This window comes from Callospermophilus lateralis, chromosome 4 (assembly GCF_048772815.1).
Source record: "Callospermophilus lateralis isolate mCalLat2 chromosome 4, mCalLat2.hap1, whole genome shotgun sequence".
In the NCBI taxonomy this organism is placed as follows: Eukaryota; Metazoa; Chordata; class Mammalia; order Rodentia; family Sciuridae; genus Callospermophilus; species Callospermophilus lateralis.
The window spans coordinates 166,837,396-166,853,649 of record NC_135308.1 but is presented as its reverse complement, the minus strand read 5'-3'; the positions used below and the strand labels follow the sequence as shown (position 1 = coordinate 166,853,649).

The window sequence follows — 16,254 nt, the reverse complement described above, 5'->3', positions numbered from 1 at the left end:
CCCGCCCCTTCCCCAGTCCCCAACCGGCTCTGCACTCGGTCGGTCCCCGCAACCGCTCCGCACCGGGAAGCGGGCCTAGGTCCACCCACCTCCAGGCTCCGCCCACCAGCACCCGGCTCCGCCCACCGGCCGGTCTCGCGTGGCCGAGGGTCACGGGACCACCTGGAGGCCTGAGGCGGAAGCGCCCTCGAGGGCTCCGCCCCTCCCTTCCAGGGCTCGGAACCGCCTTCGCCCGGCAGCGCCTGAGGCCGCGGTCCGCAGCGTCATGTGACTCCTGCCGCGATCCGAGCCTGGGCCGGGGCTTCTGGGCGAACCGGGCCTGATAGCCGAGCGTCGGTGCGAAGGGGTCCTGCCCCCGAGGGTCGCTGTGGGTTTGCCAGGCAGGCCGTGTCTCCTGGGTTCTGTCAGGTTCGCTGGAGTCGGGAAGTGGGTTGGGGTCCCTGAGGGTGGCGGCAGCTCTGGGCCTGGGGTCCCTGAGAAGAACCCGCAGGGACCAGTGTGCCTTTCTCCCCAAGGCTTTCTGAACACAGGCCTAGCTGCACCTTTGCTATGGAGACGGTGTGGGCCCTCTGTGTGGCCTTGGCTGCAGGCCTGGCCGCCGACAGCCAGCCTAACATTGTGCTCATCTTTGCTGATGATCTGGGCTATGGGGACCTGGGCGCCTATGGGCACCCCAGTTCCACCACCCCCAACCTGGATCAGCTGGCTGCAGGGGGGCTGCGCTTCACAGACTTCTACGTGCCTGTGTCTTTGTGCACACCCTCTAGGTGAGTGAGGGCCCCCACCCCACCCTGCTCTCCTGGATTCACCTTAAATTGCAGAGGGGAAATCCATGTTTTTCCCTTCTCTTTCTCTGCTCCCACCTCTGTTCATCTCTATTGGATGCATGGACTCTGTGACCTGTCCTACAGGGCTGCCCTCCTCACCGGCCGGCACCCGGTCCGGATGGGCATGTACCCTGGAGTCCTGGAACCCAGCTCCCGGGGAGGCCTGCCCCTGGAAGAGATGACCCTGGCTGAGGTCCTTGTCTCCGGTGGCTACCTTACAGGGATGGCCGGCAAGTGGCACCTTGGGGTGGGACCACAAGGGGCCTTCCTGCCTACTAATCAGGGCTTCCATCGATTCCTGGGCATCCCGTACTCCCATGACCAGGTACAAACCCCGGGGTCCTCAGCCACCCCCCAACTTGCCCTAATCCTCAAACACTTGACCTTCTCCTAGTCCCACCCCATATCCCAGACCCCTGACTGGAGATATGTCCCCAGGGCCCCTGCCAGAACATGACCTGCTTCCCACCAGCCACCCCATGTCACGGCGGCTGTAACCAGGGCCTAGTTCCTATCCCACTGCTGGCCAATCTGTCTGTGGAAGCACAGCCCCCCTGGCTGCCTGGATTAGAAGCCCGCTATGTGGCTTTTGCCCGAGACCTCATGTCCGACGCCCAGCGCCAAGATCGTCCATTCTTCCTCTACTATTCCTCCCATGTAAGTGACCGTGGCTCTCCCCTCCCAGCTGACAGTGACCCCTATCAAATGCTGACTCCAGTCTTCACCCCCAGCACACCCACTATCCTCAGTTCAGTGGGAAGAGCTTTACAGGGCGCTCCGGTCGCGGGCCATTTGGGGACTCCCTGATGGAGCTGGATGCCGCTGTGGGGGCCATAATGACAGCCGTGGGGGACCTTGGGCTTCTCGGAGAGACGCTGGTCATCTTTACTGCAGACAATGGGTATGCCAGTCAGGGCAGGGAACATTCGTTGCTCACTCATACACCAGGGTCCTGAGGATCCTTCCACCTTGCTGGCTGAAGACATCATGGGATAAAGGGGTGTCGGAGATGGTGGCCATGTTACAGTAACTCCCGGGTTTTAGGCTGGGTGCCACAGATGCATAGGGATGCTGATTTTGGTAGGCCAGGGTGGGGCAGGATGTATAAATGAAAAGTGTGGGGCTGGTGGTCACCAGAAGTGGGTCAAAAGCCATGGACTGCTTGTCGCTGATAACCTTGTGTGTCCCAGACCTGAGACGATGCGCATGTCCCGTGGTGGCTGCTCTGGTCTCCTGAGATGTGGAAAGGGGACAACCTTCGAGGGCGGTGTCCGAGAGCCTGCTTTGTTCTTCTGGCCAGGCCACATCACTCCTGGTCAGTCCTCAGGCCCTCTCCTTGGCCTCATTTCCCCAACCTTGATGGCTAACTGAATAACTGAATAGCCCTCTGCCCCAGGTGTGACCCATGAGCTGGCCAGCTCTCTGGACCTGATGCCCACCCTGGCAGCCCTGAGTGGGACCTCACTGCCCAACGTCACTTTGGATGGCTTTGACCTCAGCCCTGTGCTGCTGGGCACAGGCAAGGTAGGGTTAGTGAGCCCTTGGTCCCATGGGTTTGTTCTCCCTTAGAGTCTGTCCCAGGTCTCTTGATGAGTGGCATCCAAGTAGTGCCACCTATCAGGTTCCTAGGTGGGCCAGAAGGGACTGAACAGCCAGGGCCTACCACAGGGGCTGACAGCTCTCAGGGACCTCCTACCTGGCAACCCTGATTGTGCCCCCAGAGCCCTCGGAAGTCTCTCTTCTTCTATCCTGCCTACCCAGACGAGATCCATGGGGTCTTCGCTGTGCGAAGTGGGAAATACAAAGCTCACTTCTACACCCAAGGTAACTCCATCTTCCTGGCTCCCTCTCCTGGCCCTGTTGACCCAGTGTCCTAGAGCCCTGGCCTCTCCTCTTGCTCTTGCCCCGTGCATAGAGCTGACCACCTCCCCAGGTTCTGCCCATAGTGACACCACTGTGGACCCTGCCTGCCATGCCACCAGCCCGCTGACTGCTCACGAGCCCCCACTGCTCTATGACCTGTCTAAGGACCCTGGTGAGAACTACAACCTTCTGGAGGGTACTACTGAAGTCACCCCAGAGGTGCTGCGGGCAGTGAAGCAGCTTCAGCTGCTCAAGGCCCAGTTTGATGCAGCCATGAAGTTTGGCCCTAGTCAGATGGCCAGGGGTCAGGACCCTTCCCTGCAAATCTGCTGCAAGCCCAGATGTACTCCTTACCCAGTCTGCTGCCAATGCCCAGAACTCCAGCCCAGAGGGCACTGACCAGGTGCACAGGGAAGACCCCCAAGGCCAACCTAGGGCCCCCTCCATGCCCTTGGCACGTGGTGGTTTATCCCCAGGAGGGTATGTGGAGGAGTTTATGCCTGATAATGTAGTAACACCAACTAAGACTTGCAGGTATGGTAATTCAGCTGCTCCTTGTGGTAACTCTGGTGATATTCCCCTGTTACTAATAAAGAAACTGAGGAACAGGAAAGTCAGGGACTGGTGAAAGATCACTCAGCCAGAAAGAGGTTGGGCTGGGATTTGAATCCAGGTGTCCTTGTTCCAGAAGCTTCTCCACCCCCAGTGATCTGCACATGTCAATACATGCATGTAAACATCAGCCCCAAACATGGATACATCCATTCACAGGATCAGTAAGTGCTTTTAGGTGGCAGGAACAGGTGGGCAGGGCTTGAGGGCACGGTGACCAGAAGACCTCAAGATGCAAAATGCCTGAGAGAGACAAGTGTTCTCCTGAAGAAATGTTCTTAGAGAAGCAGAAGCTGGTGCCTAATTTTTATCAGAAGCCTGCTGGAGTCAGGTGATGGGTGCACATTCCAGGTGAGGATAAGGGGCTTAGGGCCCTGCCAGCTCCTAGGAGAGCACACAGCAGCTCCTGAGCCAGCCTTGTGAGGCCCATCCACCTCTCAAGCTCTTCATTCCTCCTGCATGCTTCCTTCCTGTGTCCCAGCTTCACCTTTGATGTCTTGTACTAGCTGTTTTCCACACCAAAGTGATCTGTTACTATCATCTATCAGGTTGTGTTTCATCATGCTCAGGATAAAATCTACACTCTGTTCAGTGGCCTACCCTGTCCTCAAAGCCCCATTCCACCCTCTTGTTCCTTGGTCTTGGCAGGCTGGTGATCCATCCATGTTCTGCCTTCACCATTGGCTTTCTCTGTGGAAAGGTACCTTTTTTATATACTGGAAATTGAACCCAGGGACATTTTACCACTGAGCTACATCCCTTTTATTTATTATTTTTAAAATTTTTATTAGTTATTGATGGACCTTCATTTATTTATTCATATGTGGTGCTGAGAATCAAACCCAGTGCCTCACACATGCTAGGCAAGCGCTCTGCCACTGAGCCACAACCCCAGCCCCGCTTTTTATTTTTTATTGTGAGACAGGGCCTCACTGTGTTGCTGGGGCTGGCCTCAAACTTCTGATCCTCCTGCCTCTGCCTCCCATGTCCCAAATTGCTGGAATTATACACGTGTGCCTCTGCACTTTGCTGTGACTTTTGACCACCTGCCTGCATGAACAGGTGGTGTGTCACATGCCAGGTGCTCCTTGGTAATGGTCACGTGGAAGCAGTACCACCTGGGTGTGCCACTACTACCTTTGCAGGGCAAATGCTGTCTGTTGTCTTACTAGTGAATCCTCACTTTTTTTCGATGGTAGTCAAAGGCCCTGTGACCTCAAGGAAACAGACTCTGTCTGATCCAAGAGGGTAGTGGCCACCCTGAGACAGTCACAGCCCAGGGATTTGTCAGGGAGTGGCACAACATGGTCCTGATAGTGAAAGGTTGGGGTGAGCTTCCAGGTCAGGACTTGACTATGGCAGTCACTGGCCGTGGAAGGACATTGTGTAGCTGCTAAACCAGTGTCTCCAGCTGCCTACCTGCAGAGCACCAAGTGCAAGAAAAACATGTTTAAGCCATCGCCGTGGACTGTCGGCTACTTGCAGCTAGGAGTGGCTTTATTGGAATGAGCCCTGAACAGGGTGTGGTGGGCACATGTGCTATATGACCTGTAGCGTCAGTTGTCAGAGCCCCTCTATATTTCCATACAACGTCCCTTCACCTATGATCTGTTTGAGGGGCTGTGCTGATCATACCTCAAGTCCTGCTGGCTTGGGTGATCCCAAGAGGGCCAGCATGCAACAAGTGAGGAAGCTGGCCGCAGAGATGCCCAGGCTCAGGCTGAGGACAGCAACTGGAGCAGACAACAACCACGTATCACATCTCAAACTAACCGTCCAGCAGCACACCCTGTGTGCTGGACAGGTCGTTGTCAGAGGAGACCCACCCTACTCCCACAGAGCTTACAGTCTAGCAAAAGAGATAGCTTGACTCCCGGGATGTCAGACACAAGGGATCTCATTGCTGTAGATGTCACTACCTCTAATAGGGTGGGGCACATGGTTATTGCCTGAGCATAGGAACGTGAGGATGTTACAGATATTCTCTGTGGAAAGAGAGACACGAGGCAGACATGTGAATAAAGCAATCAAGCTAGACACTATAAAGATTTACATACTTATTACAATGTCATTGTATATTTTATACTTCAATAAAAATTTTTTGTGGTAAACACTCCAAAGAAACAGTGCCTGGTCATATAAACAGTCATGAGGCAGGGGAGGGCAAACAATTGAGCCAGTCGGGGATGCTGGACTAACAGTGTTGGGTGTTCAAATCCATCCTCTGTACCCAAGATCCAAGAAGGAGATTCTCCCCCCTGCTTTGCTATGATTTGTTTGCATGAAGAAATGCTTGTTTCCATCCTCCAGCTGCCCGAGTTCAATACACCCTCCTCGCATAGGCATGCACACATACATGCACAAGTGCACACACACATTATCCTCCAAAACCATCCACAATGTTCCCACACTTCCTGTTCTTCTCTGCTACCATTGATTTCTAAAACATCTTTTCCTGCAAGCCTAAGATAATCCATTCACCAGCTGGCAGCTGTCCATTCCTGCAGATCCGCTTCCTCAGGGAGCCCGGTGCCCTCTGGAAGAGGCTAAGAGTGCTAGAACAGAAGCACCTTGGCTCTGGTTTCCCCTCAGGTATGTCAGGAAGGAAGAGGAGATATCTGGAGCAGGGAGTCCACCCTCTCCCTTGCCTTTTACCCCTCCTTTCTCATGCACTCTCCTCTCCTGCAAGTGACCAGAAGGAGGAGCAAAACGGACTGTTAGAATCAATGTTTAATCTCTTTCTGCATATTCTTTTTTTTTTTTTAATTTTTTTTAGTTACATGGACACTATATATTTTGTTTATTTTTATGTGGTGCTGAGGATCGAACCCAGGTTCTCTCATGTGCAAGGCAAGCACTCTACCATTGAGCCACACCCCAGCCCCTGCATATTCTTAATTACAAAGTAATGTGCTCTCATTGGAGCAACCCAGGCAGTCCTGCTGACCTCAGTCCAGGTGGGCAGTGCTGTCAGTGGGTGTCCACACAAATTGGGTCTTTGTGCTCATGCCAATGCTGTGTCATGGCTCTGGGCACTGTGTCCAACCCTGACAATCCCCTGGTGCCTGGACGCTCCTATTGGATGTCTTACCATCTTTATAACCTGGCCTTGTGCAGGGGACGACAGGAGTCACGAAGGGAGAGTGCATTTATTTAACCCCTTCTAACCTTCTTGGCCCTTCTCAGGTGGATGCAGCATGCAGGTCCAGGGCACCAGCCACTGGTCACCCACAAACTGCTCCCCATCAGCAGCTCTGTAACCCACTTCCCACTCAGGCAGCCTCAGGAGGAAGGGACTCAGTCACAGGAGAAACCCCTGCCACACTCAGATCCTGGAGGAGGGGGAAATTTGGGAGTGACTAATCCAGGACTCCATGGAAGAATGGAGACACTCCTCTCCTCTGCAGACACTAACATCAGACAGTGCATCTCATAGGCCCGTGGTCTCCAGATTCTGCCTGCTTCAGGTGGAGACCTCAACCCAGTCAGGAAGTGGATCTCCACCTCCCATCCCTGGCCTGGAGCAGGGGTGGGTAGGTGCATCTGTGCACAGCAGAGTTAGATACCCGCCTATAGGGCATCATATCTCCTCTTTAGTCGTCCTTGTTCTGCCTTCTTTTAACTCTGGGAATCCTAACGACTTCCCAATAAATTTCCTTTTGATTAAATTACTCAGAATCGGTCTCTATGGTTGTGACCATAGAATGCTAATCGGCACAAGAGGCAGCTAAATAATAACACTGCAGGTTCCTAGTCCCAGCAAAGTGTTCAGGGTGAAAGGAGCTGGACAAACTGGACATGGCCCCTGCCATCAAGGAACTCTACTGACAGATGTGCCTGCCATTTGTGGTGGAGGGTGGGAGGTCACCTCCTGGGGATCTCTGCCTGTGCCACTCTTGCCACCCCTTCCTGGGGGATGTGCTGTCCTGAGGGAGGAGCAATGTGGCCTTTTTCTTCTCTCTGAATGGATGGATACTTGAACTGGGACCCTCCCAGTGTGAGCTAAGCGATCCAGTCCTGAGATGGGAGTGGCAGGACATAGCCTGTGAACCTGGGGCTTCCTCAGAGTTCCTTCCATGTCCTTCAGCCGACCCACCAAGCACAAGGCTCCAGACACCCTGAGGGACAGTCAGGCCCACTCCACATAAAGCCTCCAGACTCCTGAAGGGCTGGACTATAGGCCACAGAGTCCAGGTAGCGGATTCTGTCTGGATGGATGGATGGATGCTTGAGATTCCACAGAGATGGGTTCTGCAGAGGTGGCGCGGGAAAACACACCAGGTAGACATGGGATCCACCTCTCCCACTTGCTCCAAATGTGCACAAAGGATACAAGAAAAAGCAAAATGGCAGGGCACAGGGGTGCACACCTGTAATTCCAGTGACTCAGGAGGCTGAGGCAGGAGGATCACAAATTCAAGGACAGCCTGGGTAACTTATGGAGACCTTATCTCAAAATTAGTATAAAGAGGGGGTGTGCTGGGGATGTAGCTCAATGGTAAAGCACCCCGGGATCAATCCCCAGTACAAAAAAGAAGGAAAAGGAGGAGCAAAAGCAAATTCATCATGTTGTCTTTAGCTCAAACAACAGTGCAAGTATTTTGAGATGCATTATTTCATCTTCCATTCTGCAAGAGAATTCATGTGAGACAACTTCTAGGTTCACAGATATGAGGGCGAACTGGAGTCAGTACAGGCCAATTTTGGACTCTGAGACCAGGTTCGTGGCCTGAGGTGCTGCAGGATAACAACCAGGATGTGAGCAGGCTGCGGGCGCCGAATGTTGGGTTTTATGCCGTACATAAAACATCACTCGGGTTCCAGAGCAGCATGCCAACCCTGACCCACCCTCACCCCGTGTCCGCACATGTCCACGCGAAATCCACATCTGCACCTGAAAACCAAATGTGACCAGATCATGACTGTTATTTCAGGGGTAGAGTGCACTTTGCTGAACAGGGCGGCAACATTCCCTAACATCCGCTCTTCGGAGATGCTATTTACTTCCCCATCACCTGCTTGGTGGGCGAAGGTCTTTGCCAGGCTTCCTGAAGATGTGGAACCTGTAGCTCAGCTTTGGTGGATCAGAAGCTGGTGGAGGTCTTCTAATTTCAGTGGTGGGTGGGTGGTCCCAGGACCTTCTTCTTCCCTCCCTCCTCCATTGGCACGTGAAGTGCTCAGGGGGCAGAGGGTGAACACCCTGCAGGCAGCCCTCACACCATGGGCTGGAGCCAGAAGATGCATTTCCTCCGATCCTTCAGGTGAAGGTCTCAGGAAGGCACCAGCGTCATTCTTGCCCAACCCTCTGAAGCCAGGTCTGTGAACCTGCCCCTTCCTTTGCTCTTACATTTCCCTCTACCTGGAATTTGAGCATAAGGCTTGGAGGCACAGCATCCTCCATGCAATCATGAGGACAAAAGTCTCTCACTGAAGCACAGGCAACTGCGTACTTCACAGTTACACCCATCGCGTGGTTCACTTCTTGTAGACACATGTTTGTTTACCTTACTGGTTATATTATCAGATCTTTTTTTCCCTCTTCACTGAAGTAATACACACTGACTCACATTCACCTGTGCTGTCACTCACTGAAGTCACACCCCCCAGATGCAGATCCACCTATGCTGTCACTCACTGAAGTCACACCCCCCAGATACAGATCCACCTATGCTGTCACTAACTGAAGTCACACACCCTGACTCAGATCCACCTGTGCTGACACTCACTGAAGTCACACACCCTGACTCAGATCCACCTGTGCTGTCACTCACTGAAGTCACACCCCCCAGATACAGATCCACCTATGCTGTCACTAACTGAAGTCACACACCCTGACTCAGATCCACCTGTGCTGCCACTCACTGAAGTCACACACCCTGACTCAGATCCACCTGTGCTGTCACTCACTGAAGTCACACCCCCCAGATACAGATCCACCTATGCTGTCACTAACTGAAGTCACACACCCTGACTCAGATCCACCTGTGCTGCCACTCACTGAAGTCACACACCCTGACTCAGATCCACCTGTGCTGTCACTCACTGAAGTCACACCCCCCAGATACAGATCCACCTATGCTGTCACTAACTGAAGTCACTCACCCTGACTCAGATCCACCTGTGCTGTCACTCACTGAAGTCACACCCCCCAGATACAGATCCACCTATGCTGTCACTAACTGAAGTCACACACCCTGACTCAGATCCACCTGTGCTGCCACTCACTGAAGTCACACACCCTGACTCAGATCCACCTGTGCTGTCACTCACTGAAGTCACACACCCAAACTCAGATCCACCTGTGCTGTCACTCACTGAAGTCACACACCCTGACTCACATCCACCTGTGCTGTCACTCACTGAAGTCACACACCCTGACTCAGATCCACCAGTGCTTTCACTCACTGAAGTCACACACCATGACTCAGATCCACCTGTGCTGTCACTCACTGAAGTCACACACCCTGACTGACTCAGATCCACCTGTGCTGTCACTCACTGAAGTCACTCACCCTGACTGACTCAGATCCACCTGTGCTGTCACTCACTGAAGTCACTCACCCTGACTGACTCAGATCCACCTGTGCTGTCACTCACTGAAGTCACTCACCCTGACTGACTCAGATCCACCTGTGCTGTCACTCACTGAAGTCACACACCCTGACTCACATCCACCTGTGCTGTCACTCACTGAAGTCACGCACCCTGACTCAGATCCACCTGTGCTGTCACTCACTGAAGTCACACACCCTGACTGACTCAGATCCACCTGTGCTGTCACTCACTGAAGTCACACACCCTGACTGACTCAGATCCACCTGTGCTGTCACTCACTGAAGTCACACACCCTGACTCAGATCCACCAGTGCTGTCACTCACTGAAGTCACACACCCTGACTGACTCAGATCCACCTGTGCTGTCACTCACTGAAGTCACACACCCTGACTGACTCAGATCCACCTGTGCTGTCACTCACTGAAGTCACACACCCTGACTGACTCAGATCCACCTGTGCTGTCACTCACTGAAGTCACTCACCCTGACTGACTCAGATCCACCTGTGCTGTCACTCACTGAAGTCACTCACCCTGACTGACTCAGATCCACCTGTGCTGTCACTCACTGAAGTCACTCACCCTGACTGACTCAGATCCACCTGTGCTGTCACTCACTGAAGTCACTCACCCTGACTCAGATCCACCAGTGCTTTCACTCACTGAAGTCACACACCCTGACTCAGATCCACCTGTGCTGTCACTCACTGAAGTCACGCACCCTGACTCAGATCCACCTGTGCTGTCACTCACTGAAGTCACGCACCCTGACTGACTCAGATCCACCTGTGCTGTCACTCACTGAAGTCACACACCCTGACTCAGATCCACCAGTGCTGTCACTCACTGAAGTCACACACCATGACGCAGATCCACCTGTGCTGTCACTCACTGAAGTCACTCACCCTGACTCAGATCCACCTGTGCTGTCACTCACTGAAGTCACTCACCCTGACTCAGATCCACCTGTGCTGTCACTCACTGAAGTCACACATCCTGACTGACTCAGATCCACCTGTGCTGTCACTCACTGAAGTCACTCACCCTGACTCAGATCCACCTGTGCTGTCACTCACTGAAGTCACTCACCCTGACTCACATCCACATGTGCTGTCACTCACTGAAGTCACTCACCCAGACTCACATCCACCTGTGATGTCACTCACTGAAGTCACTCACCCTGACTCAGATCCACCTGTGCTGCCACTCACTGAAGTCACACACCCTGACTGACTCAGATCCACTTGTGCTGTCACTCACTGAAGTCACACCACCAAACTCAGATCCACCTGTGCTGTCACTCACTGAAGTCACACACCCTGACTGACTCAGATCCACCTGTGCTGTCACTCACTGAAGTCACAAACTGACTGACTCAGATCCACCTGTGCTGTCACTCACTGAAGTCACACCCCCCAGACTCAGAACCACCTGTGCTGTCACTCACTGAAGTCACACACCCTGATTCACATCCACCTGTGCTGTCACTCACTGATGTCACTCACCCTGACTCAGATACACCTTTGCTGTCACTCACTGAAGTCACACACCCTGACTCAGATCCACCCGTGCTGTCACTCACTGCAGTCACTCACCCTGACTCACATCCACCTGTGCTGTCACTCACTGAAGTCACTCACCCTGACTCAGATACACCTTTGCTGTCACTCACTGAAGTCACACACCCTGACTCAGATCCACCTGTGCTGTCACTCACTGCAGTCACTCACCCTGACTCAGATCCACCCGTGCTGTCACTCACTGCAGTCACTCACCCTGACTCACATCCACCTGTGCTGTCACTCACTGAAGTCACTCACCCTGACTCAGATACACCTTTGCTGTCACTCACTGAAGTCACACACCCTGACTCAGATCCACCTGTGCTGTCACTGACTGAAGTCACTCACCCTGACTCAGATCCACCTGTGCTGTCACTCACTGAAGTCACACACCCTGACTCACATCCACCTGTGCTGTCACTCACTGCAGTAACTCACCCTGACTCACATCCACCTGTGCTGTCACTCACTGAAGTCACACACCCTGACTGACTCAGATCCACCTGTGCTGTCACTAACTGAAGTCACTCACCCTGACTCAGATCCACCAGTGCTGTCACTCACTGAAGTCACACACCCTGACTGACTCAGATCCACCTGTGCTGTCACTCACTGAAGTACCACACCCTGACTAAGATCCACCTGTGCTGTCACTCACTGAAGTCACACACAATCACTCACATCCACCTGTGCTGTCACTCACTGAAGTCACTCACCCTGACTCTGATCCACCTGTGCTGTCACTCACTGAAGTCATTCAGCCTGACTCAGATCCACCAGTGCTGTCACTCACTGAAGTCACACCACCCAAACTCAGATCCACCTGTGCTGTCACACACTAAAGTCACACACCCTGACTAGATCCACCTGTGCTGTCACTCACTGAAGTCACACACCCTGACTCACATCCACCTGTGCTGTCACTCACTGAAGTCACTCACCCTGACTCTGATCCACCTGTGCTGTCACTCACTGATGTCACACACCATGATTCAGATCCACCTGTGCTGTCACTCACTAAAGTCACGCACCCTGACTCAGATCCACCTGTGCTGTCACTCACTGAAGTCACACACCCTGACTCAGATCCACCAGTGCTGTCACTCACTGAAGTCACACACCATGACGCAAATCCACCTGTGCTGTCACTCACTGAAGTCACTCACCCTGACTCAGGTCCACCTGTGCTGTCACTCACTGAAGTCACACACCCTGACTGACTCAGATCCACCTGTGCTGTCACTCACTGAAGTCACTCACCCTGACTGACTCAGATCCACCTGTGCTGTCACTCACTGAAGTCACTCACCCTGACTGACTCAGATCCACCAGTGCTTTCACTCACTGAAGTCACACACCATGACTCAGATCCACCTGTGCTGTCACTCACTGAAGTCACGCACCCTGACTCAGATCCACCTGTGCTGTCACTCATTAAAGTCACACACCCTGACTGACTCAGATACACCTGTGCTGTCACTCACTGAAGTCACACACCCTGACTCAGATCCACCAGTGCTGTCACTCACTGAAGTCACACACACTCACTCGGATCCACATGTGCTGTCACTCACTGAAGTCACTCACCCTGACTCAGATCCACCTGTGCTGTCACTCACTGAAGTCACTCACTCTGACTCAGATCCACCTGTGCTGTCACTCACTGAAGTCACACACCCTGACTGACTCAGATCCACCTGTGCTGTCACTCACTGAAGTCACTCACCCTGACTCAGATCCACCAGTGCTGTCACTCACTGAAGTCACACACCCTGACTCACATCCACCTGTGCTGTCACTCACTGAAGTCACTCACCCAGACTCACATCCACCTGTGCTGTCACTCACTGAAGTCACTCACCCTGACTCAGATCCACCTGTGCTGCCACTCACTGAAGTCACACACCCTGACTCAGATCCACCTGTGCTGTCACTCACTGATGTCACACACCCTGACTCAGATCCACCTGTGCTGTCACTCACTGAAGTCACTCACCCTGACTCAGATCCACCAGTACTGTCACTCACTGAAGTCACACACCCTGACTCAGATCCACCTGTGCTGTCACTCACTGAAGTCACTCACCCTGACTCAGATCCACCTGTGCTGTCACTCACTGAAGTCTCACACCCTGACTCAGATCCACCTGTGCTGTCACTCACTGCAGTCACACACTCCAGACTCAGATCCACCTGTACTGTCACTCACTGAAGTCAAACACCCTGACACAGATCCACCTGTGCTGTCACTCACTGCAGTCACACCCCCAGTCTCAGATGAACCTGTGCTGTCACTCACTGAAGTCACACACCCTGACTCACATCCACCTGTGCTGCCAATCACTGAAGTCACACACCCTGACTCAGATCCACCTATGCTGTCACTCACTGCAGTCACACAACCCAGACTGAGATCCACCTGTGCTACCTCTCACTGAAGTCACACACCCTGACTCACATCCACCTGTGCTGTCACTCACTGAAGTCACTCACCCTGACTCTGATCCACCTGTGCTGTCACTCACTGATGTCACACACCATGATTCAGATCCACCTGTGCTGTCACTCACTAAAGTCACGCACCCTGACTCAGATCCACCTGTGCTGTCACTCACTGAAGTCACACACCCTGACTCAGATCCACCAGTGCTGTCACTCACTGAAGTCACACACCATGACGCAAATCCACCTGTGCTGTCACTCACTGAAGTCACTCACCCTGACTCAGGTCCACCTGTGCTGTCACTCACTGAAGTCACACACCCTGACTGACTCAGATCCACCTGTGCTGTCACTCACTGAAGTCACTCACCCTGACTGACTCAGATCCACCTGTGCTGTCACTCACTGAAGTCACTCACCCTGACTCAGATCCACCAGTGCTTTCACTCACTGAAGTCACACACCCTGACTCAGATCCACCTGTGCTGTCACTCACTGAAGTCACGCACCCTGACTCAGATCCACCTGTGCTGTCACTCATTAAAGTCACACACCCTGACTGACTCAGATACACCTGTGCTGTCACTCACTGAAGTCACACACCCTGACTCAGATCCACCAGTGCTGTCACTCACTGAAGTCACACACACTCACTCGGATCCACATGTGCTGTCACTCACTGAAGTCACTCACCCTGACTCAGATCCACCTGTGCTGTCACTCACTGAAGTCACTCACTCTGACTCAGATCCACCTGTGCTGTCACTCACTGAAGTCACACACCCTGACTGACTCAGATCCACCTGTGCTGTCACTCACTGAAGTCACTCACCCTGACTCAGATCCACCAGTGCTGTCACTCACTGAAGTCACACACCCTGACTCACATCCACCTGTGCTGTCACTCACTGAAGTCACTCACCCAGACTCACATCCACCTGTGCTGTCACTCACTGAAGTCACTCACCCTGACTCAGATCCACCTGTGCTGCCACTCACTGAAGTCACACACCCTGACTCAGATCCACCTGTGCTGTCACTCACTGATGTCACACACCCTGACTCAGATCCACCTGTGCTGTCACTCACTGAAGTCACTCACCCTGACTCAGATCCACCAGTACTGTCACTCACTGAAGTCACACACCCTGACTCAGATCCACCTGTGCTGTCACTCACTGAAGTCACTCACCCTGACTCAGATCCACCTGTGCTGTCACTCACTGAAGTCTCACACCCTGACTCAGATCCACCTGTGCTGTCACTCACTGCAGTCACACACTCCAGACTCAGATCCACCTGTACTGTCACTCACTGAAGTCAAACACCCTGACACAGATCCACCTGTGCTGTCACTCACTGCAGTCACACCCCCAGTCTCAGATGAACCTGTGCTGTCACTCACTGAAGTCACACACCCTGACTCACATCCACCTGTGCTGCCAATCACTGAAGTCACACACCCTGACTCAGATCCACCTATGCTGTCACTCACTGCAGTCACACAACCCAGACTGAGATCCACCTGTGCTACCTCTCACTGAAGTCACACACCCTGACTCAGATCCACCTGTGCTGTCACTCACTGAAGTCACTCACCCTGACTCAGATCCACCTGTGCTGTCACTCACTGAAGTCACTCACCCTGACTCAGATCCACCTGTGCTGTCACTCACTGAAGTCACTCACCCTGACTCAGATCCACCTGTGCTGTCACTCACTGATGTCACACACCCTGACTCAGATCCACCTGTGCTGTCACTCACTGAAGTCACTCACCCTGACTCACATCCACCTGTGCTGTCACTCACTGAAGTCACTCAACCTGACTCAGATCCACCTGGGCTGTCACTCACGGAAGTCACACACCCTGATTCACATCCACCCGTGCTGTCACTCACTGAAGTCACTCACCCTGACTCAGATCCACCTGTGCTGTCACTCACTGAAATCACTCACCGTGACTCACATCCACCTGTGCTGCCACTCACTGAAGTCACACCCCCAGAGTCAGATCCACCTGTGCTGCCACTCACTGAAGTCATACACCCTGACTCAGAACCACCTGTGCTGTCACTCACTGAAGTCACACACCCTGAATCACATCCACCTGTGCTGTCACTCACTGAAGTCAAACACCCTGACTCACATCCACCTGTGATGTCACTCACTGAAGTCATACACCCTAAATCCGATCCACCTGTGCTGCCACTCACTGAAGTCACACACCCTGACTCAGATCCACCTGTGCTACCTCTCACTGAAGTCACACACCCTGACTCACATTGACCTGTGCTGTCACTCACTGAAGTCACTCACCCTGACTCAGATCCACCTGTGCTGCCACTCACTGAAGTCACACACCCTGACTCAGATCCACCTGTGCTGCCACT

The 16,254-nt window shown here is 53.3% G+C and overlaps 1 protein-coding gene across 2 annotated transcripts; it reads left to right on the top strand.

Moving 5' to 3' along the window:
- Positions 1-221: 221 nt before the first annotated feature.
- Arsa (arylsulfatase A) lies at positions 222-3,303 on the top strand. 2 transcript variants are annotated; one of them, XM_076855565.2, is made up of 9 exons: positions 222-336; positions 516-767; positions 912-1,152; positions 1,266-1,484; positions 1,559-1,728; positions 2,018-2,142; positions 2,224-2,351; positions 2,549-2,651; positions 2,761-3,303. In XM_076855565.2, the coding sequence occupies exons 2-9, from the start codon at positions 550-552 to the stop codon at positions 3,087-3,089; spliced, it is 1,533 nt and encodes a 510-aa protein (XP_076711680.1). In that variant the 5' UTR covers positions 222-336; positions 516-549; the 3' UTR covers positions 3,090-3,303. The 2 variants fall into 2 exon arrangements, with proteins under 2 accessions (XP_076711680.1, XP_076711679.1); XM_076855564.2 differs by having other exon boundaries at positions 222-408.
- The last annotated feature ends 12,951 nt before the right edge of the window (positions 3,304-16,254 follow it).